Source organism: Rhipicephalus microplus, chromosome 10 (assembly GCF_043290135.1).
Source record: "Rhipicephalus microplus isolate Deutch F79 chromosome 10, USDA_Rmic, whole genome shotgun sequence".
NCBI classification, from domain to species: domain Eukaryota; kingdom Metazoa; phylum Arthropoda; class Arachnida; order Ixodida; family Ixodidae; genus Rhipicephalus; species Rhipicephalus microplus.
The window spans coordinates 30,211,900-30,235,708 of NC_134709.1; the positions used below are offsets into that span (position 1 = coordinate 30,211,900).

General features: G+C 41.8%; 3 protein-coding genes across 4 annotated transcripts in view; all 3 read right to left on the bottom strand.

Annotated features, from left to right (window-relative positions):
* Window positions 1-388: 388 nt before the first annotated feature.
* LOC119181475 (BET1-like protein) lies at window positions 389-9,492 on the bottom strand. The gene is made up of 4 exons (XM_037432729.2): window positions 9,102-9,492; window positions 7,068-7,149; window positions 4,508-4,564; window positions 389-601 (listed from the first exon to the last, which is right to left on the bottom strand). Exons 2-4 carry the CDS (start codon window positions 7,143-7,145, stop codon window positions 431-433), a joined length of 306 nt encoding a protein of 101 aa, XP_037288626.1. The 5' UTR covers window positions 7,146-7,149; window positions 9,102-9,492; the 3' UTR covers window positions 389-430.
* On the bottom strand, window positions 7,601-9,102 carry LOC119181474 (uncharacterized). The gene has a single exon (XM_037432728.2). The coding sequence runs from the start codon at window positions 8,931-8,933 to the stop codon at window positions 8,337-8,339; it is 597 nt and encodes a 198-aa protein (XP_037288625.2). The 5' UTR covers window positions 8,934-9,102; the 3' UTR covers window positions 7,601-8,336.
* Window positions 9,493-11,451: 1,959 nt separating the features above from the next.
* LOC119181195 (phospholipid-transporting ATPase ABCA1-like) overlaps window positions 11,452-23,809 on the bottom strand; it is a 90,988-nt gene continuing 78,630 nt past the window's right edge. The window contains exons 46-48 of one of the 2 annotated variants that reach the window (XM_075875345.1): window positions 21,545-21,791; window positions 19,514-19,682; window positions 11,452-18,818 (exon numbers count right to left, since the gene is read on the bottom strand). In XM_075875345.1, coding sequence (XP_075731460.1) covers window positions 18,751-18,818; window positions 19,514-19,682; window positions 21,545-21,791 — 484 coding nt within the window. In that variant the 3' untranslated portion in view covers window positions 11,452-18,750. Of the gene's footprint in view, window positions 18,819-19,244; window positions 19,402-19,431; window positions 19,683-21,544; window positions 21,792-23,809 lie in introns of those variants that run through there. The other variant, XM_075875344.1, reaches the window with a different exon arrangement.

Consider the following 23,809-nt stretch of genomic DNA (forward strand, 5'->3'; position numbering starts at 1 on the left):
GTCAGCTCATGTGCTGTTGAGAGCGGGTTGCTGAATAATTTCTGTGAACCTCGACCAATGGCGCAATGCATTGTGTGTAGTTGGCATAGTACACAAGGGAGGTAGAAAGAATGTGCAAATGCAAGAGTAGGAGCAGAGGGGGAAGGGCAGAATAATGAACTAGATGTCCACATCCACATTGCACAGTTCATCCCAGACAAATGCATAAAACGGCAGCAGAGCCGGCGCTCCTCTCTTATCTTCCTTCGTGGGTAACATTTTCAAGGGTAACATTTTGAAGGGTAACACAACAGCTGCAATGCTGCAGCTAACTGACTCCAAAAATAGGCATTCTGTTGTTGTCAGTAAACCTCAAATCTGTCAAGGTGTCAAAACAGAGAGGAGGTCCTTCACGAGTGCCTTTTTTTTTTATTACATTGCTCGGGCAACATCACTGACGAGTAGCCCTACTGGCTAATGTGTAGCCAAGCAGGACCAGCACCACCACTCCAAGAATCACGTAGCACATGAGCCGGCGGTTGGACTTGTTCGACTTGAGCATCTTGTTGACGCGGCCCATGCTGCCAGAGAGAATGCCTCGAGATCCGTCAAAGTCCCAGCCCTGGGGAAGAACCGTGTTGCTGATCCCCATGTGCAATAATAGCAAGTGATCCTAAATTAGCTTTAGATTAGTAAGGTATCATTTCCAATACCTATTAATAGCCTAGCATCATTTTGTGAGACTGTCAAAAAATTTTGACTGAACTTAGGCTCAACATTTACAAAATAAAAAATAGCCAAGATTCAACCCAAGGTACATGTCAGAAGGAAAGAGAAGAAAAGGTTCATGTATGAAATGCTACTAAGATGATACACATAAATTTATGTATGTGTATATCATCTTTTATCACACTAATAATCATGTAACACTATGCATCTCTAGGACGACTCCAATTCATAGAGGCTTATGCCAAATATTTTCACTTACTCCAATGAAAGAAAGTACATCATCACTTGGGGAAATGAGAGCCATACTGTAAAAAATCTTTTTATTCAACATATAAAAAAAATTTGGGAGCTATGCTGGATGCTGGACGATTTTGTTGACCAATCACAGGCTTCAATCACAGGCCTGTGATTGGTCAACAAAATGGTCCAGCATCCAGCCATAGTGCTCATAGCCTTAGAACATTCAAAGCAGGCCTGCGGCCTGATTGAAACAGTGTTTCTATAGAAGTGTTCCAGCCTCTACACTGTTACTGTGCCTTCTCCAAACTGGGCTACAAAACAAAGGACATGCCCACCAGTGTCGGTGATTGGGAGGTACCCGGTGTTTTTGTAGAAAGAAGGAAAGCTCGGCTAACAGCAAGAAAAGCAGCGGCCAGAAAACTGTTCAAGCTGCGTAGATATTTCCTTTTTATTGGTGTGTAATATAAGTAAGCTGGAGTTGTTTTATTTACCGACTTTTGTTTCACTGTAGAATTTCTTTTCAAAATTGGGTTGAGGCATTTGATCAGGAACTTTATATATGTATCGTACAATTGTAAAGACAGGTCAGAAATCGGGAGTCTCCCAGGCAAATGAGGTGACTTGGCAAGTATGGAGCGAATATAGGTATGTTTCGAAATATCTTGGGGTGCGTCTCACATGAAGCACTCCTATTTTTCTTAAGTTATCTGCAGTGTTTTCTTTGTGTATATAATAGCACCTATTAAGCCTGAAGGGCTTACACAGTCCAGTTACACATGTTAGAGGTTTTACATGTGTGTGGCAGACCAATCTGTACAATTGGTGGGAGATGAGAAAACCCAAGCCTGCAAGGGACATGCAGCATAGTCACAGCAAAAGCTGGCAGAGCACCCTTTTTAGCCCATTGTAAGGTCCCCACAGAGGCTACTGCAGATACAGTTGCAAGCCCCACCACGCACCTCGCAATAAATCATCGAACTTCTGCGAAGCAGGGAACTACCCTTTATGCCATTATTCATCATTCTATGTAGAAGCGAGGCATCCACTACGTGTCTGTACGGCATCACGTGCACCTTGTTAATGCTGAGGCTCATAAGGAATATTGCAAAAACTGGAATATAGGTCAACCCTTCAAAGTTTGAATCTCCGAAAAAGTTTTTAAATATCGCAAGGTATCACGGGGCACCCTTATCTTGGTAAATACGTGACACAACCAGCTACACTGTAGTGGCATTTCTTTTTATTTGGACACTAACTTTATGTAGTTAAACGCCAGAAGGCCACAAAGTGCTGTCACTCAGACTCGTCCAAACTTGACTTCGAGAACGTCTGTTTTTCACTAGTAACATCCCAGAGTGCATCGTTCTTCGTTCCATCCAATGCGTAACTCCCTCATCACTGTTACCAGTGCAGGTTAGCATACCAGTCGTTCTATACTGGTTAACATCTCTGCCTTTTTTTCCCTCCTGTTCCCTGTTTCAATGCACCGAATTCCCGTTGTGCCACCAGGTCGCCGTGTGCTTCGGCACACTCGACAACTTTTTTTCTAAAAACCTATCGTAAACTGCCTTCGGCTACCACTCATTTCTGAAGGAAAAAGAAAACAGCAGGCTGACAGCAGATAGACTTAGGCGAAATGGCATTGCTAGAACACTGCAGGCCTTGCCAGCATAGAGTTAATATATTCAGTGTATTAACTCTATGCTTGCCCAACGGCACCGCTGCTGATGCTCACGATGACAATGAAGGCTCTCAACTTCAGCTGCCCATTTTTGGCAGACTTCCACATTTTTTTTTTCTGCCAATTACCAGTATATAAAATGAGGGTAGACTTCTCATAGTGTTTTTTTTTTAATTCGACCTATTTTCTGGTTTTTACGATAATTACGGCTCAGCTATTTGTAAAAGATGGGATGCTTTAAACCACAACCTTGTTACACGATTTGCAATGTGTGATGCTTGATGTTATTTTACATTTTTGCCAGACTTTTACTTCTGTAAGCATGATTCAGTGGTTCTCAAATGGGGGTACGCGAATCTATTTTTAAGATCCACGACGCTCTCACCTGCTTTTTTTTACATTTTTTGTTGTTTTAGGTACATATGCAACTCTGTTTAAGAGCGACTGTGCCACGTATTGATGAACTGCCCAAAATTAAGGGGAACATTTGTTTGATGTCATTGGTAGCAACAAAAGGCACCTGTTTCATGCTCCAGTTGTGTTAATTTACCTACGCACCCCCACTCTCTCCCTCCAAGGGGTCCCCATCACTTCAACCAGTCCACAAGAGATCTCGACATATCCATGGCTGAGAACCTCTGGCCTAAATGATGCCTGTAGAGAATATTTTTGCAAAGAAGTTTAACACACCAATGTTGCTCTGTGGTAGCATACCCAGCTGCCATGCAGAGCTTTAGGTTGCCCTTGAATCTAGGTGTTTTTCCTTTTTTCATTTTAGCGATAGCTGTTACAGACACCAGCAGTGGAGGACAACCAAGCCACCAAAATCAGTTGCTGTAGTGATCTGATAAAAGCTTTGCTGTAAAAACTTCATGGTCAAAAAACAAGAGAAAGATTAAGGGGAGATAGGATCCGAGAGAGACGTTTCGTGAGTCTGTTGGCTAGTGCAATGACATTTTTTGCTGTATAAATGGGCTTTTATACTGATTTCAGATCTGCAATTAGTTTTGTAGTAAGTTGCATCATTTTGTGTCATGCGTAAAATATAGTTCGTATTGTACACTTCTTATGCCATTAAACTTTCATATTTTTGAGCCAGCAATGATTCATATTGCTACTCATTACCTGTAGAATACAAATTACTATCAAGAAAGTGCATAAAGACATTTTAATGGACTAAAAATTATAATGTGAGAATTCTTAAAATTCTCAGCCCATACTAATTCTTGCTTTAGTTTCGTAATAATTATAAAGGTGATATCAAGTTTTAAAGGAGATACTTACACCCATCACATGTAAAGGAATATCTGGGCAAAATTTTATTCTGATCTGGCTATCAGAAGTATCAAAAACAAGATATCTTATCTCAAGAAGTTTCCCGAAAATGGATCTTGAGAAAAGCACATTTTAAAGGGATAAGCTTAAGCTCATCTATGTGGCAAAGATATGGTTTATAAAATAATTTGTTCTATCATGAGAGCTTGGCAATCATTGCTATTTTGAGCATGTGGCTTCAGTGAGTTCCTCATGCGAAATGCAATGGCAAGCAGCCATATGACAATTTCCAGCGGACTGCAGATAATGAGCTATTTTAATTTTTGGTAGCCACCTTGTGCTCTTTAAAAGTGATTTTAACCTACTTCAAGTTTAATCACTATTTTCAGGTTTTTTATGCCGTGAAAGTAGCGAAATCAAACGTGTGAAAGCAAATAAAAACGAAAGATACATAGTTTTGAAAAAAAACTTGCATTTTTTTACTCGCATTTCACCTTGATGTGGTGTTTGAGTCGCAAAGATAGCATATTTCAGAAATAAAACTTTGACTGCCTTCATTAAAAGAGTGGTAGCAATGCACGAAAGCCTCGAAATGTGACTCACCAGTCCTCCAAGCAGGCGGTTGTGTTCTTTCGTCTCCAGTTCGATGTCATAGGCCAGCTAGGGAGGAACAGTGGCATAGTTGAAAGCAATACAATAAACACAGCACATGACCCAGCTCTAATGATTTCATCACAAAGATAATGCCTCTGCTTTTATTGCACTCAGTACGTAAACAACAGTAAGGCATATCTCAGCAGTAACTGTCTTCTCAGAAATATATAAGTACAAGGCTCAAGGGAAGCTAATTTTGTTGACCAATATTGTTGTCGTTTCTGTAGAGGAGATTCCTCACAATTGCCAAGAATGTTACGAATGAATCTATCACTTTAGTATGTCCTTGTTTTTCTTTCCTTTGGACCACATCATCATCATTATGGTGATAGCAGCTTCAAAGTGAAGCGTGCAGTATTCACAGATTGAAACATGACATTATTATTATTATTATTATTATTATTATTATTATTATTATTATTATTATTATTATTATTATTACGTCAACTGCTATGAGCGATTGCTCGCGATAAATGAATAATAATGTTACAAATATGGGCGCTGAAGGTAATGTAAGTGTTCAACTCAAAATTACTATGCCAATAAGATACCAACCATAGGCACCAAATGAAAATATGCGCAGTACTCAGCCCTATATTTTCCCATTTCAATCTGAAAGTACCTACACCTGTTCCTCAAGAGGACGAGCGTACTCCAGCCAGGAAAGTACCACTGCTGTTTCTGAAGTTGGAAGATGTCACTGCATTTTTGTTCACATGACGTAACAGCCACCACACCCAATCAGCTGCCATCGCCAGTGTACTACTGCCCTCATTCTCAAGTCTCTTTTCATTTTTGGGTTACTTTTCCTTCAACTCCACACCCTTGAAGAAAATCAGGCGCACACTCAATTTACCTTTCCAGTTTTATTTTCTTGTCTCTCTTTCAGTTAAGTATCCTGTAATGTTTTCCTGTGCAGTTTACCATAATAGTGGTCAAAGGCACCATGATTCCCACTTTTCTGTCAAAATCTGTACTATGCAGGTTAATCATTGTGTGTCCACAAACGAGCTGGTGAAATTTTCGCACATTCGGCTGCGCACTTTACTTATCATTGCACATTCTCATAGACAAGTGAGCAACCTGAGGGTAGGACAACACTGCTGCACTCGCAAGCCACAACAAGCTGCTTGCAATGCTTTTGTTCCACGCTCAACTGGGCATGAAATTGAGCTATCTCAAATTTGTTCAACTTAGCATCGAAATTAAACTATTTGCAAAGGCTTAAGCTTTGACAGAAGATGACGGAACCGCTTTATGGAGCACATGATGTCACACGCGCCACGACAGAACGCCGACGGTTGGTGGGGCTTTAGGCAGTGATTATAACCAAAATATTATTTTACGGTCTATTTTTCATACATGTATAGGCCCAATAGACCATTCGCTCCACATTTTCGCTGAAAAGTGCAAATTCTTACTTGACAATGTCATGGCTCCTTGAAGCAATATCATGCCTGCCTCCTACGCTAGAGTACTGGGTTTGATTCCCATTGCCACTTGGAAGGAATTAAAATCTTTTCCCAACGTAGAACAAAAAGCTCCCATGGAGGCTAACTTCTTGGATGACAAATTCTTATTGTCCTCTTTCCCATGCAAGTGCACGAAAATGCACTTATATGGACAACAGCTTTATGAAACAATTAGAACGTCCAAGACAAAGTTAAACGATTCAAAGAAGGGTCCGCATTTATTGCATCTGTTATCTTATTTTTATAATTATACAAATTATCCCATATTCTGGAAGCAAAGGAAGCATTATGTTTGGATGGTGGTGGAGAGGGTGCTCTACCTTCCCCCCATACGTCTCTTAACCCTACGTTCTGAGGTAACATTAAACATTAATGAGGTAACTTCACATGATGAAAATTGTAAAAGCACCAGCACTGACAACTGCGCTTTCGTTTCTCAACAACAAAGGAGAGACAACTACGCTCACAAGTGCATGCTACACTTGTGGCGCACTTTACCTACATGTTTAGCTTTTTCGCATACTTCTCATAGTCCTGTAGCACCTAAGTGTGCAATATTTTCCTCTTAGTCAGCAAAAGAAGGTGAAAATAGGCATCACACTTTTTTTGGTACATTACAGAAACTCTCTACTTTAAGCTAACAAGATTTCTCGCTAGCTTGACTTGCGACTGCACATGACAAAGTCCGATACTTTGACATCCCTTTGCACAGAACACCTTCAAGTAAAATTATAGGCAACTGTCAAGTGAAAGGCGTCTCACATAATCATATGGTGGTTTTGCGACGTTAAGCCTCGCATATCAATCAACTGTGAAGTGAAAGAGCGCATTTTCTTCTTCCAAATTGTATGTACTATGACAAATAACTGGTTTTGACCACACTTCTGCACGTGAAAATATGTGCAATGTATAGATTGATAAAAGTGTCTTGGTAATTCAGGTATAAATTTTCCCTCAACTTGCCGCAATGTTTTGTAAAGAGGACAGCATATAGGAGATAAAAAATGCGAGAGGTCAGAGAGTCTGAATAATCTTACACTCTTGAGATGAGACACCTGACTGGACAGTTGGTCAGCCAAACGCCGGTTTTCCGTTTCAAGTCGTTCTTCTTCCATTGTTCTGAAAATCGACAGAAACAAGGACGGCTATCAGCCCACGCAGTTTTTTGCCTGTGCAGTCACAACTGAAAAACCTGCTTGCTTTTCCACTTGAGCTATGATAAACTCTTGCACACATAGTAAATTTATGAAAGTGTAATTATTCTACAAATGAGTAGTTTATTAGGCTGATTGTGTGCTATATTCACTATAAATATTTACTGTTACATTGTAGTTAACATAAATGGCCCCCAATAATGCAGCTATTCAATTTTCTCACAAATGCTGCGTTCAAAACTTTCTTAGAGATACTGTATTCTATACAACCTGCACGCACCAAGTACTGCTGATCTATCGAGATGGAATAGCCTTGACATGACTGTGCTCAATGGACTCCCCAATCAAGCACGGTGCAAAGAGGACTACCTCTTGCTGTCCACAAATTTGAAATTAAAAGTGTCAAGGAGACAGCATTTCTTCGGTTATTCCTTTATTGGTAACATTTGAACATTTGTACAGACAGTTTGAGGCAAAACAGGCTTTTTTGCCTCACGACAATGTCTTTCGACACATCGGTTATTTTGTTTGTGGGCAGCAGACTCTAGCATGATTCATTTTTCATTCCTATTAAGTCTGCCACTAAACACCACAGCTCACAGACTAACACAATCATCACAGACAAGGGGCAAACAATATGCACTGCAACATCATCAAAAGCCCAAGAACAGTGCAAAATGGTAAAATGTTGAAGAAAGTAGAATGCATAGCACCCAGCACTGGTCTAAGAAATGGCACACTGTTTAACAAAGTGAGCAAGCTTGAGGTGCATCCATAAACGCAAAGCAGGCTTTTGCACATGGTCACCTCAGCAAACTTTTCTACGCTTGACACCACCGGCGGTTTAATAAAGTGACTTCACCAGAACAATTCGCCAAAAGTTCTTGGGTTTAAAGGGGCACAGCTCGCAAGGGCTGTCACTCCACAGCGCTGCGCCAGTTGTGCCTGCGACTGCCCATGTCACCCAACTCTGGCTGATACAAGCGATCTAAATTTATTTTTCTCAACGCCAGGCGCCGTCACAGAGGGGATGCATCAGTCATGCGGGTGTGCCTTTGGGAGGAATGTCCACGTCTCGATTCTCTTTCGACTACAGAAAGCAACTTGGCAGAAACGGGCTTAGGTTTCGTTTATAAAGACGACGAACACTTCTTAGGACGCGTCACTATGTGCCATGAACTGGCCCTGCAGCAGAGGGGCCTCGTTGGCGCCCTTCTTTGACCTGGCTTCCTTGTGTCCACGGCAGTGGGTGCAGTCGTCCGCCTCGCTGTCCGACGAGCTATCGCCAAATTGGCGCTGCTTCTCGAAGATGCAGCAGCACTTGGACTTGCGCTTGTTCATGTTCTCGTTGTCCACAGTGTCGGCGGCCCAGACGACGTGGCGCCTCAAGGCAGGCGGTGCGTCTTCGACGGCGCCATCGGACATCGTCTCAGAGGTCGCCGTCACGACGGCACTACCAGCGCGCTCTTTATTCCTCTGCCTGCGCTCGACGTGGCCTCGGCAGTGCTCGCACTCTTCTTCCTCGCTGTCACTCGAGCTCTCACCGAACTTGTGCGGCTTGACGTACACGCAACAGCACTTGGACTTGAGCCGGTTCATGTGCTCGTTATCGACGGTGCCCTCGGTCCAGGCGACGTGGCGCCTGCTTCTGGCCGGCGGCTTCCTAAGCCTGAGCACGACGCGGGCTCCGCTGGGAGCCTCGGTCTCGGTCGTTTGCGGAGCTTCGGTAGTTTGAGCGATGGTGGCCATCTTTTCACTCGGGCGGCGCGCACTTAGTTTCGGCCTCTTTTCTAGTCGGGGACCAAACGCGTAGCGTGTTCCGCGGAGCAGTACGAAGCGACGCGTCGCAACGCTGCTTCGTTGAGACAGCTCACAGGGATGACGGTAAACAGCAAGCGATGGAATAGGTATGTTTACCACGTATCGGATGGTCTGCGCTCCTCTTCGTCCACGGCTCGAAGCACTCCCGTAGACTTTCCTTCACTCCCCACCGTTGCCGAGCGCTCTAATTGCGATTAACGACAGCTTTCAGCGTGAGCCGACGTAGTGATGTTGCCGCGCAGGGTCTCATTGCGACAACGAAGACGCACTTGCGTAATACGCCATTTTGGATTCATCAGATTAGGATGATGCGCGCGCGATGGAGATGCCGCCAATGCCGTTTCTTTCAGCTGGTCAAATAAAATAGCTAATATTGAATGCGAGGATGAAGGAGGGAGTGTGAGTCGTCTTGATGTGCTCATGGTACCAATGGTAGCACAGGAGAACAGCATGTCTGAAAAATGGTGCAGCCCGCGAAACGAACAAGACTTTGAAAAACGCAAAAATGCATTAGCGGTTGTTGGTTAAATAATTATCGGTATAGCGCTAGCAAAATAGAAGCAAAACCTGCGGTAGGACTTTCATAATAACGCTAACCTCTCTCATAATATTAAACACCTGGGTTTCTTGAGAAGACCACCTTTCTAGTCACTATACCGCAGGAGCACAGTTGTTTTGTCAGTAGTAAAAAAGAGTGCATGTCAAGGCTGTTTGTAGGGCGACCCCACGATTTTATTACTTGGGGGAAGGGGAGAGGCACAGTTTTATATGTGCACCTCCCTCCCCCTATTCGGTACAGAATTCCGCATGTCCACCCAACACCACCACTCATCATTCAATGGTGAGTGATACCATTGGGTGCGCATATCGAATTTAACATTTCCTTTGTCATTAAAATTATTCCATAGGCCTTTACTACACTCCTAGTTTATAAAATGTCATTTGTTCTTTCGTACTTAGAATCGGTCTAGAAATTTAGCACATACCTATACTTACCACATTGAGAAAAATAGGCGATTCATTGAAGAGAGGAAGTTGTAAGAGCACCTAGGCTGAGGATGCACTGCTTCGTTATATAAAAAATTAACTTTTTTTTTCTTGCTACTTCCAGTATTTGAGGCAGTAAGCACACCAGCGGTTTCGCTTAGCCTTGCTTTTGATAGGTAGTAGTACCTCGATTGGTAGGCAGGGAATTCAGAATGACTCGGCAAGAAGTGTGTAAGGTTTGCAAGTGAAGACTAGCAAGTGCAAAGGTAGGCATACTGCAGCTGATGTAAATTCGAAACTCGTGTATATTCGTAATGCCTCCTCTTTGTGGCTGAAAATACTGCACGGGCAAGTGCTCTAATCCACACAAAGTTGATAATGCATATGCACAGCTTGCAGAACAGCAGGGAGTCTCCCCGCCCCTTGATGGCCATACAAGCCATGGGTCCTTTGGGAAATGTGGTAGTGGATCATACCACTAATAGTTCACGACTGGCTGCATCTGCACATATGTGTCTGAAGAGAGGTAGGGTACCAAAATAATTTGAACCATGTTTGCACTTTACCTGCCAAAGTTGACCCATTTATTGCCTTGCAGAGGCCTTTTCTTGCTGTAACTGAATGGCTGTTTATAGTGAGAAACAGCTTTTGAAGTTCCTTGTGGTCGTTCATATTGCAATATGGTCAACGCATCATATATGACCTGCAGCTCAGTGAATAGTGATGAGAATCAATAATTGAAAGCAGAGATTGTATGTTTGACATGGTATTAATAGAGGAGAGGTTAGGTTAGTATAAACCACCTGAAAAGTGATATTTGGATCAATGAAACCCTGCTCGTTCAATGTATTCCCGTGCAGTTGCCAGCTGTGAAGTCACCAGCAGGCTTGTACTATGATGTGACCATAATGGTTTTTGCATGTTAGCTACGTGTACCATGACTATGATTACAGGTTGCTATATAACCGTGACATAGATTACGTGATTGCTATTTGATGCAACAATGCGTGCAGGCTTGAACTGCTGGACAAGTGGAAAAAATTAAGACAATGTGGCAACTATGACAAAAGTTGGGCTTGTCCAAATTATTGTCGCAGGCTGGAGATGGCGTAAAAGTTAATTTTGGACGCTTGCAACACAAGTCTAGACACATTAGGGTTCAACTGATACAGTTGTCTTAACGAAAAAAAAATTTGGGACATCAAAGGTAGATTGGTGTCATGGTCCTCTTTAGCAAGGCTAGACTATCATTTGATGAGCAACTTGCTACAATCAATTACAGCCAGCCTGAGCAGTGACAAGCTAACTTGTATTCTTGCAGCACCACCTAACAAGCATCATAAAAAAAAATTACTAGGAGCAACAACAAACATCGCTATACACGTTCAACTATCGCAACTCAACCAATAGAGATGTGCTCAATCAATAAAAATCAGTGCTATCATTAGTGAGACATGAATACTGGAGAAAAAACAGTATCTTTACTTCCACCAAGTTGCAACAGGACAAATCACAGGATAACCAGAACAGCTGCATAAACGAGGTGTGTTCATACTTGGAGATTAAGATGTGTGGTACACACACAGAAACATTTCATGACAAAATGCACCAGCAAGAACTGAGTAGTTTGCATGTGTAGCAAGAGCAACACAAATCAATTCTAAGAAGAAAAAGTGTACCACTGTTGACCTGCTTTTACAAGATGACTGCTATGACAACAGGACGCTGCGATGCTTTCTGCACAGCGAAATGACTGCCGAAAAACAGAAAGTGCACCTTCGAATGTCAGAAGCAAATGCATGTTTATCACAGCACAAAAATAATAATAATAATAATAAGCTATACATGTTAACACTGAACAGGAGCAACAAGCTTCGATGTGGGATGAATGATCACACCTAAAACAACAATAAAATGCACAATTTTCACAAGTTGGTATACTCAGCCTCTCTGAAAACATACATCTATTTTTTTTTTTTTGATTATGATGAAGCCTTGGAGCATTTATCACTTGAAATGATGCATACAACTGTTCACCATCAATTAAAGTAAATATTAACAATTCCAAGTACCAGTCATATGTGTGTGTTGTATTGCTGCAGACAGATCTTGCCTAGCAAAACTGCCAATTTTATGTGAAATATACAAAACCGTTGCATTTCCAAAATGCGTACTTTGTCAAAAGCTATCGCACATATGTACAACAGGTCTAAGGCTCTGAGGTCTCTTAAATAACATCTAACCTATGCTCACACGTCTGGGCCCTGCGCAGAGACCACTACAAAATGCAACAACAAAAACAATCATACGACAACTCTTGCCCACACAGGAGGGGCAAAACTGTACAGCACATTGTGAGCATTCTAAAAAAATAAAACTCTCAGGGATCTCTTATGCAGTGAAACGGAAAATGGTTGTAGTATTTGTTCATTGTGGCTTTCACTCAAACAAGAGAGCTATGCTTTGAAATGCAGTACAAATCTATCATACTATGATCAACTCGTTCCCTCTACGCATATGTGACGCGGCTAATTCTGAAATGAATGAGCGTACTGCAAAAATAGCTTTGAACTAAGATGCACTAGACTCGATATCTTTTTCAGACTCGGTATACAAATTTGTCAAAAAAAAAATAATAATAATAAGACGTCTTACTGGCCTACCAAATACATTCTACAAAAAGGGCATACGCTTGGCGTATCTTTTCGTCACAAGTCAATAATTTTAATCTATCTCGTTTATCTTTCCTTTCATTACACCAAGAACCCGGTACTTCATGTTCACGAATGGTGCAAGCGCTATCTGCATGACATAGCATTCCCAACAGAAAAATGGCGAGCACCGAGTTTTCGAAAACAGAAACGCAAACAAGTCAGACAATGATTATCGTTGTTGGACACATGGTAAGACCAAGTACACCTCTCTCTTACCCTTTACAATAAGGTGAGCGTGAAGTATTTCAAGATTGTGGAACCTCAGAAAATGTTGAACTTCCGAGCAGCCTGCGACTACATTTCCTGGCGGTCGGTGAAACTGTGAAATATTGTTTGCATATGCTAATACTTGTGGAAATCATACACAAGGTTCCATGCCCAGACCAGGGAAATATTTAGAATTTTCATGAGAATTTGCTGGGTGTAACCTTTAAAAAGTGTAAAAGTGTGACAGCTACAGCTTTTGAATAAAGCATTGTAAAAACAAAAGAAGTGAATGGTGACACATGTATATCCATTCACATTTCTGTCAAATATATTTTAAAGATAAGACAAGAGCATGAAGTTGGGCATGTTGGTAACGCATAACTAATAACGTAGTGCGTAAGATCTGTGAGACACAAGCCAAGTTCAGTGCTCCTCATTATCACTTCCCTTGTCCTGTGTTTCACACTTTTTACGTGCTAGGTTATTAGCTAGGACTGTAAAGATAATTGTACTTGCATTTCACCAAGGCAAAAGGCATGTGAATGCCTCAACAGTCCACTTGACAAGGAAATGACGACCGTTAACCTTATAGATAATTTTAATGAGGATGCCTACAGATACACAAGCTGTTACCTTCTTTTGTTAACAACTCCACTTATAGAGCTTGATGTTGTTATCAAAAGTTTCCTCAGTAGTTCAACATGGCCAAGCCTACTGTTCACAAATTAATGTGGTTCTTTGCCAAAATTGAGAAAAAGAGAGATGGAAGGAGTAGAGTTTTAAATAGTGACATAGTATAATCGCTTTGGCCAAATGGACTATCTCCAAATTGTTTTGCTACCTCCTTGTTGGTTTGCCGCCCACAACGGTGAAGGACTATCGCAACAGTGCCCCGTTCTTGTACTGAATTCATCTGGTCAGGATGCATAATCTATGTAACAATGATAGAATTTCACAATGCAAATACACTGTACAGGCAGTCCTTAATACAGTAAAACTAACAATACAGCCACTATGGAAACAAGACCACCTAGTGCAAACCACAAGACCACTGCAGAGACTTGCAGAACAGCACTGCAATGAAACTTGCTAGTTCGTTCCACATACATTAATTGGCTTTCCTTCTTACCAATGTACTGATTAACACCACCATTACTGCTATGTTAAAATGTGTACAACAAGCCTTCGGCCATCTCCAGCAATTAACAACCTACATCACTCAAGAATCACTTTACAAAAGAGCTCTTTTAATAGAAGAGGTGCACATGCTAGCCACACCTACTCACTATGCTCTGTGCTACGGCAGTAATAAATGTATGGCTGCATCGTAAAATGAAATTCACGAGCTTAGCTGGCACTGATAATGCGCATATAAAAGCTTTGAAAAGCTGCAATTGCCACAGACCACTATGCCATTGAAGAACTCTGTATAGTGGTCACCAACCGACAACGTAACGTCTACGCTATTTGAGAAAAAAAATCTGGCTCCTGCAGAAGATCCACTGGTACATGAGGCCAAGTACCTGTGTAACTACCAGTACCTGCTGGTATTACTAGTAGTTGGTGCTGGTACATACCTTAGGTAGTCATAACACTTAATATGTAGTACTTGTAGTTACTTAGTACCTACATAGACCAGCACCACTTTCTCTTATAATGCAGGTAAAGACAAGAGCGTACGGTAAACAAAAACATGTTCAGTTAAACTGAGCTCAGCCTACACTAAAGAGTAAGTGATATAAGACAATAAAAAAGTTCAATGTAGTTGAAGATTTCACGTATATACATAAAAATCCTCCACATGCCATTCTGTTTGTTCTTAGAACAAACAATTGCTTCTGGTCATGTGGTATATGGCATAATGTATCCCTAACATCATGCATCACATACATATCAAAATTGTAGTTGCACATATCTTGCAAACATGGTAAGTCCACAGTGACAGTCTACAGTCTACAGCACGAGATATTTAACTGTTCTGCCAACCCAATCTAACACAGAAGTGAAATAAATGAAATTGAGTTAAAGTGAACTGAACATTTGCCAGGCGTTTTAAATATGCCTTTAAAGAACAGCAAGTTTTTTTTTTTTTCCATCTGATCGAGCTACTGCTTCTACTCTCAGGTTGTTGTTTTTTTTATTTAGTGTTATGTTTCATCAAATGCTCACAGAACCATGATATTGCAGTAAGAGATAACATTTCTAAGAGAAATAAGAAATCGGATTTATACACGTTTTTTTCCAAACCTGGTGCCCTCAATCACAATAACAAAACAAAGAGACCGTAAAACATGAATTTTTCAAGCAACTGAGCTGGCAATAGTGTTCATGTGGGCGAGGTTCATAGTGCAATCTCTAACTTGCACATAGCACATATTACATACCTGTAAATTTAGTACAATGCCCGGTGCAATAGTACGCTTGCATGGAAATTCATGTGAGCATAATCATGGCGGAACAAAAGGCTAAAAAATGTCTTTGGTAACTAAATCCAATGTCTTTTTTTTTTGGTAGTGCCCAGGATATTATCTCCACTACAAAACAATGCCACAAAATAAAAATACACGCATTACATAAACACTGGGTTTCACAACAACGTCACAAATAAACGGAATGCTACCAACTAATGTAAGGCCAGTGCTCTTGGAGCAACTGCTCAGGGACCTTGCATAATGGAATCAAAAGTTGTAACAAATCAACAAAAAGAAAAAAAAAGATTACAAAACACAATAAATTGTGAACTCACTATAACAATAAAAGAGCATGTAAATAGTCAGACATCTATGCCATTTTGACATGCAGTGTAGCTACCCCAGCATCACTTTTCAATACAATACCTCGAAGACCCCCAAATTCGGTTAGTACTGATCCTAATGTCAGTTTTACCTGCAAAGCGCATTACATGTTTAAAGAATGCACATTTCATCAGTCCATGACAAGAGAAACATTTTTGCATCTCTAAGCTGAAATAGATGACGTATACGTGAGAAATTTAATGTTCTTCGAAAGTGACACCCTAAAACTCTTAAATGACTGTGGCGGTAATAAACAAATGTAATGGGGTACCACCACACTAAGCTCACAACCCACACATCACACAATGCACTCGTGTGTGGCAAAGCAATTGCACTTGACCACACGCCAGTGCATTGCAACTCAAGCTTAATGCGGTGGTACTACATTTTTGCAGCTCGATACTGAGTGTTAGAGTGGTTTACAATACTAAAGCAGCATTTGCACACATACATTTTATATGAATCAGAAACAGTATGCATAATCCACCGTGTCCCGTCGATAAGAGCTCTTTTAGCGAGAGTGCTCGTAATTTAAAAAAAGCATTTGCATACTTTTGACTTACAATCGCAGGATCACTGACCACTTACATTTTTGCACACAAGATAAGGCTATTCCCATAAAGTTGTACTTTGGAGAAACAGAAAAAAATAAGAGCCTCAAACAACAGACGAGAGATATCCTGTCTGTTTGCTTTGACTGTGTACCCAATGCGAGACTCCACCGGTATGCAATTGCAACTCGGCCAAGAGGTGCTTTTGAATCGAAATAAATGTGCACCGATTTACTGCTGTCGGAGCAGTCTTGCGCTTTGTTTATCACCAGCCATGATGGTTCTTCATTGTGTGCCACAAAAGTAGTGTGCTAGGCGACCACTTGCAACCACCACTTCATAATGGGAGTGAAGCAATATAATGTATTCAGAGACAAATGAAACAAACTTTCTTTCAAAGACAGTGATGCTGGTTATGAGAACTCTTTAAAAGCCAAGTCGGAGCCGACACTACTTTTGTCGGTTTTCTGCACTCGCATTAAATTCTACAGATGAAATAAAGACATCGCACTGTATTCACAGCAGTAATACTAAGCTCTTTTTGGTACGTTGAACACCACATATCAGTAATACTAAGCTCATTGCAATGTCAAAACAAGCAAAAAATGCAAGCAAGACAGGTTCTTGCTCAAATAGTAGATCGCACCACAACCATCATCAATGCGACGAACCAACAGTCAAAAAACTTTCACATCCGTCTAGACGCGCTGCATAACTCTGGAAAGCCTTTACTCAATGTCGAACTCAGTCTGAGTCATGCCCTTATGATCACAGCCCATATCATCGTGCACAGGTTAAAGCCTATATTGCCAACAGACACAGACTCAGACTTGCACCAAGAACTCGCACAGACCTGCCAACCTGCTTTAATGGGTGGCATTTAGTTTTATAAGCCCGGTCTATACACTCATGGGTGGATGTGAGTGCTCAGTTCAGTATTTGAGACCGTATCTGAGCTAGTGAATTTTAAAAACCCATCTAGAAACAATAGAATGATAAAAATCTGGCAGGTGTCCAAGCAATGACTGCAGCTTACGAATTAAAGACTGCATACCTAATGACTCTTTCAAAGGAGTCGTAGATAGAATCAAGGAAGCTATTCTGAAGCGATCACTTTTGGACATATCGCCAAATGACACCTTCGGTGCGTGCAGAGTGAATAGTTGAGGAAAGGCACGAATGTAGTCACCTCAGCCATTGGACGCACGAGAACCTATGCCATAGAAAAATGCACTGTCACCAAAAAGTAATTATTTGAGAGTACAGCCCCTTGAGTGCTCTTCAGAAATAGCTTTTGACAGGCTATGACAACCTGGACAGAGCTAGCAGAAACGATCTCCCCTTTCTGCTATCTGCAACAAAATATGAAAACAACATTGGGAGCCTTTGCTATTATCTTGTACACAGTCATTATTTTGAAATAAATAGCTTAAATATGTATTTCACTAGCCTTGCCATGGCCAGATGGCTAGCAGGAATGGTGGTTGTAGTCATGATGTTGCAGCAAATACCAACTGCCGCCATGCACTGGCCCACTACGTTACACACTCATTGCCTTGGCTACGAGTGGCCCTGGCTAACGGTCTCCGAGATTAAGCATGCATGACAAGGTGGTCGAAAAAGCACCTGCTGTCGTAACTAGGTCGGTAGAGCATCGGACACGTAATTCAAAGGTTGTGGGTTCAGATCCCATCAATGCAAATGTTTTTTTTTTTCTTTTTTGTCCACTTTAATTCATTTCACTTTCTTTCTTAATGACTACACCACAGTAGAAGACAACGTCCACAATGCTTTCCTTGGCCTAATTGTCTGCTGAATTTATTTGGTTGAGTTTAATTAAGACGCGAGCCCCTAAAAAAATGGGAAAGGTTCCCCTTCTTCCGTTCGTTATCTACATCCTTTCACGAATCGAACAATCGCTACATGTCTTCAACACACTAATTTCACCTTTTTCACCCCGAGTGGCGTGCAACAGTTGCACTGCCACAGTTTTACTCAACAACAACGAGGCAGCGAGGAGATCGGGGAGGTCATTTCTGTTCGGCCCGCGCAACTGAAACAACTACTAATGCCAGCAACGAAAAACCACAGATTCCTTCCAGCCACACATTGAAGACAGGCAGCACACACTAAGTTTCCGCCAGTAAGTTTCACTGGCCACAAAGTCTTTGCCACTCGAATCTTCACCCGTCACAAAGGCTCACTGGTAACCAGGCACAATCAGGAGGACGTGGAACTGGAGGTTCACGCAGAGAAGTCACTCCTACGACGGGATAACCGAGGAGAATGAAACTAAAAGAAACATGTCGCCTGCCCGGCCTTGCGAGGTTGGATGGAACGACACCTGTGCCTTCACACTTGCATTGACATACGCTCGGCTTTCTTTCGGTTCTCGAAAATGGGGGGATAGGGAAAGCACCACCGGTCGCGTGCGCTCGATGATGGGAGGATATCACAGCTGAAAAACACCTTTCGGTGCTGCATCGTGGCTTCACACGATCTCCGTCTCCCGGATCCATTCTGGAAGCTCGATGAGTTCTTGGCCTCGTGACAGCGGACCTGCATGCAGAGATGGGTGAAGTGACGAATGGGTCGTTGCAACTCAGTCGAACCTCTTCATAACGAAGTCGCATACAGAGCAAAGTTTTTTGCATTAAATTATATATTCACCAGCCATACAGATGAGAAAATTGTGCTACAATCTGCAGTGGGAGCCATACAACAACAAAATTACATGTGTTGAAACTGCTAAGATACAAAAAGCCACATCTACATAGCCTCCACTGCACCACGAACCAAGTCAGGCCAAGCTAAGTAGTAGTTCTAGATGCACTTCGTTTGGTGTTCGCCAATGGTGTAACTGACCGAAACATATTCATCATCATCATCATCAATATCGCCATCCTGACTGCACCCACTGCAAGGAAATGGCCTCTCTCATGTCTCGCCAATCAACCCAGTCCTGAGTTTGCTGTGGTTCCTAATCTCATCAGCCCCAAAATTTTCTAAATTTATGAACATTCGCTACAAGCACAAAATCTTTCCATTTTTGCTTTAGATTCAGCCACAAATTCTGCAGGAGCAGCTTTTGCAGGCTTGTAGTGATGCATAAGCAAGGCACATAGTTATTGATCCTGCAGACCTCTAGTGACCTCTAGTGACCTCTAGTGACCTCTAGTGACCTCTAGTGACCTGTAGCAGACATCTTGGGAGTAACATACAACTATCGCTGTAACGAAAACTGCTACGCTTACCAGTAGATGCAGGTCGTATGCTGACAACGGGTGTGAGCTTGTCAACTGCAGGGCTTCTGGGAGGGTGAGCGACCTTTGGCGACGACGGCAACGGAGACGGCAGGTCACTTTCCGCTTCTCCTTGCTCGCCTTTGACGTCGCCTTGCTGCTTGGCGAAGTTTATAAACACCTGTCGGGCACAGCAACAGACACATTTCCAAACATCATCACCTCCAGTCAGCACCAGCCATCAAACTTGTGGCATCTTCAATAAAAAGGGCCTCGACAGCCAATTTTTCCATCATCATCAATGTTATGTTATCTGTGTCAATCGTTATGCGTACTTAATCTGGCAAAAAATTTTAGCCCATTAGATCCAAGCCTGTGATTTATACTTTCAATATTTTTATAAACTCGCAAGCGGCCTGAAAGTGAGTCAACACAGGTGCACTCGTGAGCAGCGATGTAACACGCTGCTTGTTTTGCAAGCATCTGCATTCCATTGAACAATTTTGCTTCCTATCCATGCAACCGAGCTATTTAAGTTGCCACAGAAATTGAATGCTTTGCAGTGGCTGAAACGTCAGTAGAAGATGAGGGCTCTTCTGCATGCAGCACATAATGTCACACGCACCATAGCTAAATGGCAGTTGCCAGCGGTAGGCAGGGTTTGTAGCTGTTGACTTCCAGTGCTCAATATATTGTACCAGATTATTCTTTCACAGTCCGTATTTCATGTATCTATAGGCAAACTATTCCCTATATTTCTATTCTTTGTTGAGAACCACAGTTAGTCCAATGGATGCATACTGGCACTAGTGTAAAACAAGGTGTGGAACCTAAACTGAGGGCTTTCTTTATGAGAGGTACACATACATTAGATCAAAATAAATGCTCCCAGCAACAAGGCTCGGCTAATCATGCTTATTATGTGGCGAATCATTCCTTTAATGTTCACCCCTCCTTGACAGTTGAAGACGAATTATCATTGTTCTTCAGTATGTAGGCCTTTCTTTGTCTGCTCTGTGTGTTCTGTCTCGTATCAGCGCCTATGTGCAAATAGTTTGACAATTTTCATTAATTTGATCTTGGCAGGGGCGTGCCGAATGTGTTCAAGTTATCCTAGGGTCAAAGTCAAGGCTGTATTAAAAAATTAGAGCTTAGCTTTGCTCATGCTCCCGGATGCTGTCCGCACACCACACAGAAGTGCATCTCCGACCAGTACCACAGCGATACCACCCGAGGACAAATTCAAGGAAGAATCCGGGACACCACGAAGTCATTGTGGTATCCCGACGCTGTTTTTGTGTTCGTGCTTGCACACGCTGTATTTTTAAAATGAATACGTGTTAACTAGACAAGCTATTTGATATTCTGACCTCCCGAGACCTTCTCTTTTTATGACTGTTGTCAAGAGAAAAACACAAGTTTGTGAGGCTCTGCTCCGTGTCTCTGCTTCAGCCGAGCCAGTCAGGACCAAAGCACAAATAGAACAGAGAGGCTAGCTCTCGCTTATGGGCTCGGAACTTAAAACTATAAATCCCAGTTTCGTTCTGCCTGTAACATTTGCTATACGCACAAATTGTACAGATGCACCATTCTAACAAACAAATGATGCAAATGCCTCCCACAAAATTGCATGCCGTAAAATGCCCCGGAATTGCCCTGTCCTGCACAAGCTCCCGCAGTTAACATTTCCTAAACTTCGAAACTCTGAAAATGATATGTTAGGTGCATCGAGTGCCTCCTATTTTGCACCAACTTGAGAGAGTTGTTCACTGGGTTCAAGAACGACGAGCTACTGGATCATTTACAGTTGAACTACTGGTCAACAGCTACTGGTCACCAGTTACGGCGAGCTACTGGTCAACAGTTACAGTTGAAGGCAGAGCCACTGTGGCTTTGCCTTCAGTTTTCTGCAGGCTGCCATCTTGGTTTTCATTGTTTCAACCTGACTAGTGCTCTTATCTATATTCCCGCAATTTTCAGCAAAAGTGGCATGAGCACTTTCACAGTGCCTTACTGTAGTTATTCATAGTATATCAGACTCGCCTGATCAAGTGTTGTTTGCGTGACGGAGTAATCGTCAAGTGCCGAACTCTCGCGGGCCGCTTCGAGCCGCTGGAATAGCACTGCGAGTGGCACGCTCGGCGATATCTGGTACTCCATCTGGTTCAGGTGTTGCTCCCGTAGCTGGGCATCCGCGGGGCCGAATGAGTTTTCCATCAGGGACGCCACCTGGGAGAGCTCCGACGAGGTCCCACCCACTTTCAGCGTCACCGTGTAGCCCGAGCCATACCTGCGAGCAAGATGCGTGGCGCTCTGAATATACACGCAACCTTGCAAAGCGAGGGCATAGGAGCTTTGCCAATGTTGAGAATCCCTCGTTATCCTCGTTACCACACACCCTTGTGTTGCTCCAGAATGTTAAGCCCCACCCATCATTATCACTAGACTTGTGAAAATATTCGAATGCTTCAAATATTTGAACAAATATTACTGTATTCAAGTTCGCTTCAATTCGAATTATTGAAAATTTTGAAGTATTTGAAATGAAAGAATGAATGAATATTAGTTCGAATGTAATCCTCTCGTAAAAATGGTTTCACTGCACTGAAGAAATGCTAAGCTGTGAAAACACTTATTTCACTGCATATTATTTTTTATGTATTCTCCTGTAAAGATAGTTTCATTGCAGTGAACCAGTGCTAAACCATAAAAACACTTAATTAAAAAAAATCCACACCGCCACGAAACTTCACTTCAAAGTTAAACGAACATATTAACCTCTCATCGATTCATCATTTTTTTTTATGTTTAAAAGATTTTTTTACCGGCTTATATGCTTTGGGTATAGTAACATTTAAAAGGTAACATACTTTACAAGTTATCCCTTGCATTCTATTGAAAGTCAAATCCTGCTACTATTCAAAGTTGTCTCCACTTCCTTTGAGCCAAAAAGAATGGCATTTGTGCAGGCCTTTTTTATGTTCTTAAAAAATGTTGGAATGGTTAGTCTGGTCCTCACAAATACATCCATTTCTGTTTATAATACGTGACACATACTATACGAATTCAATTTGGAATTATTCTACCAAAATCCCTATTTGCTTCAAATCTAAAATTCACTATTCGCACGAGCCTAATTATCACAATCATTATCACTATCACAATCACTGATATCACAGTATATATGTACGTAGTTGTGTGTGCCATTGGAAACACCAAGAGCCCAAGCAACAAGTGAGTGCTATGCATGCAACAGGCGTTAGCATTCGTATGTCAGCTAGTGCAGATAAGTCAGACGATGCTAAAAATATAGCTATTGACCTTTTGGCAAGATGAAATTCACATACACCATTGTGCTCATGAAATAAGAGAAGTGAAGAAAAAAAAAGTGTAATGTGTATTCATTTATTGCTCAAAAGTTCTTTTTTAAAGAAAAGAAAAATTGTTATTCACTCGTATTGCTCGTAGCTTGAGGGACTCGGACTATGAAGGACGCCATAGTGAAGACCTTCAGATGATTTTGACCACCGGGGTTCAGTAACATGCACTTAAATCTAAGCACACGGGCCTGTAGGATTTCACCTATATCACACTGCAAACGCTGACGCCAGGATCAAGGGCCACCTTTTGGAATAAGCAGCCGAACACGGTACCCCCTGTATACCCACAGCGACCCATTATAGTAAATATAGGTTGCACATGAAATCCAGACAGATTCTTCATAAAGAAAGCTTTATAGTTGATGAAAGATTCATCCAGGTCAGGGATTACATTTTATGTTTAATCCCATATTTACGAACATTTTGCAGCTAGAATGCTCTTTGTCTGGTAAGCCTGTATGAATTTTCTGTCAACACTCATGCTTCTAACAGGCAGACAACAATGTTTCTCCATAATGAGCCCTCCTGTACCTGGAGGTGTTCCTCAGAACGAATATGCCCAAACTACCTTGTCTATGCTATCGACAATCTACCCTTTGACAAGCATATGCTGAACTTGATTACAGACAGCATAAGGAAGGAATAAGTCAATAAAAATAATTGGATGAGTTTTACGTGCTTGGCATGTTCACCACAGTCAACATGATTTATCATTAAGTCCATTATTGCATGTGTGTAAGTGCAGATGCAGTACTCTTTGTTTAACATTACATAACACAGCAAAAAGAGAAAGTGTCCACAAACTAAGGGTGCTGGCTCAACAGTTTGCTTCGTAGACTTGTAAAAGGATCTTCTATCAATGATGCAATCGATCAACCACAGGCTATAATGTGCAAGAGGTAACTAGCTTCACTTCCAGTCACAATGG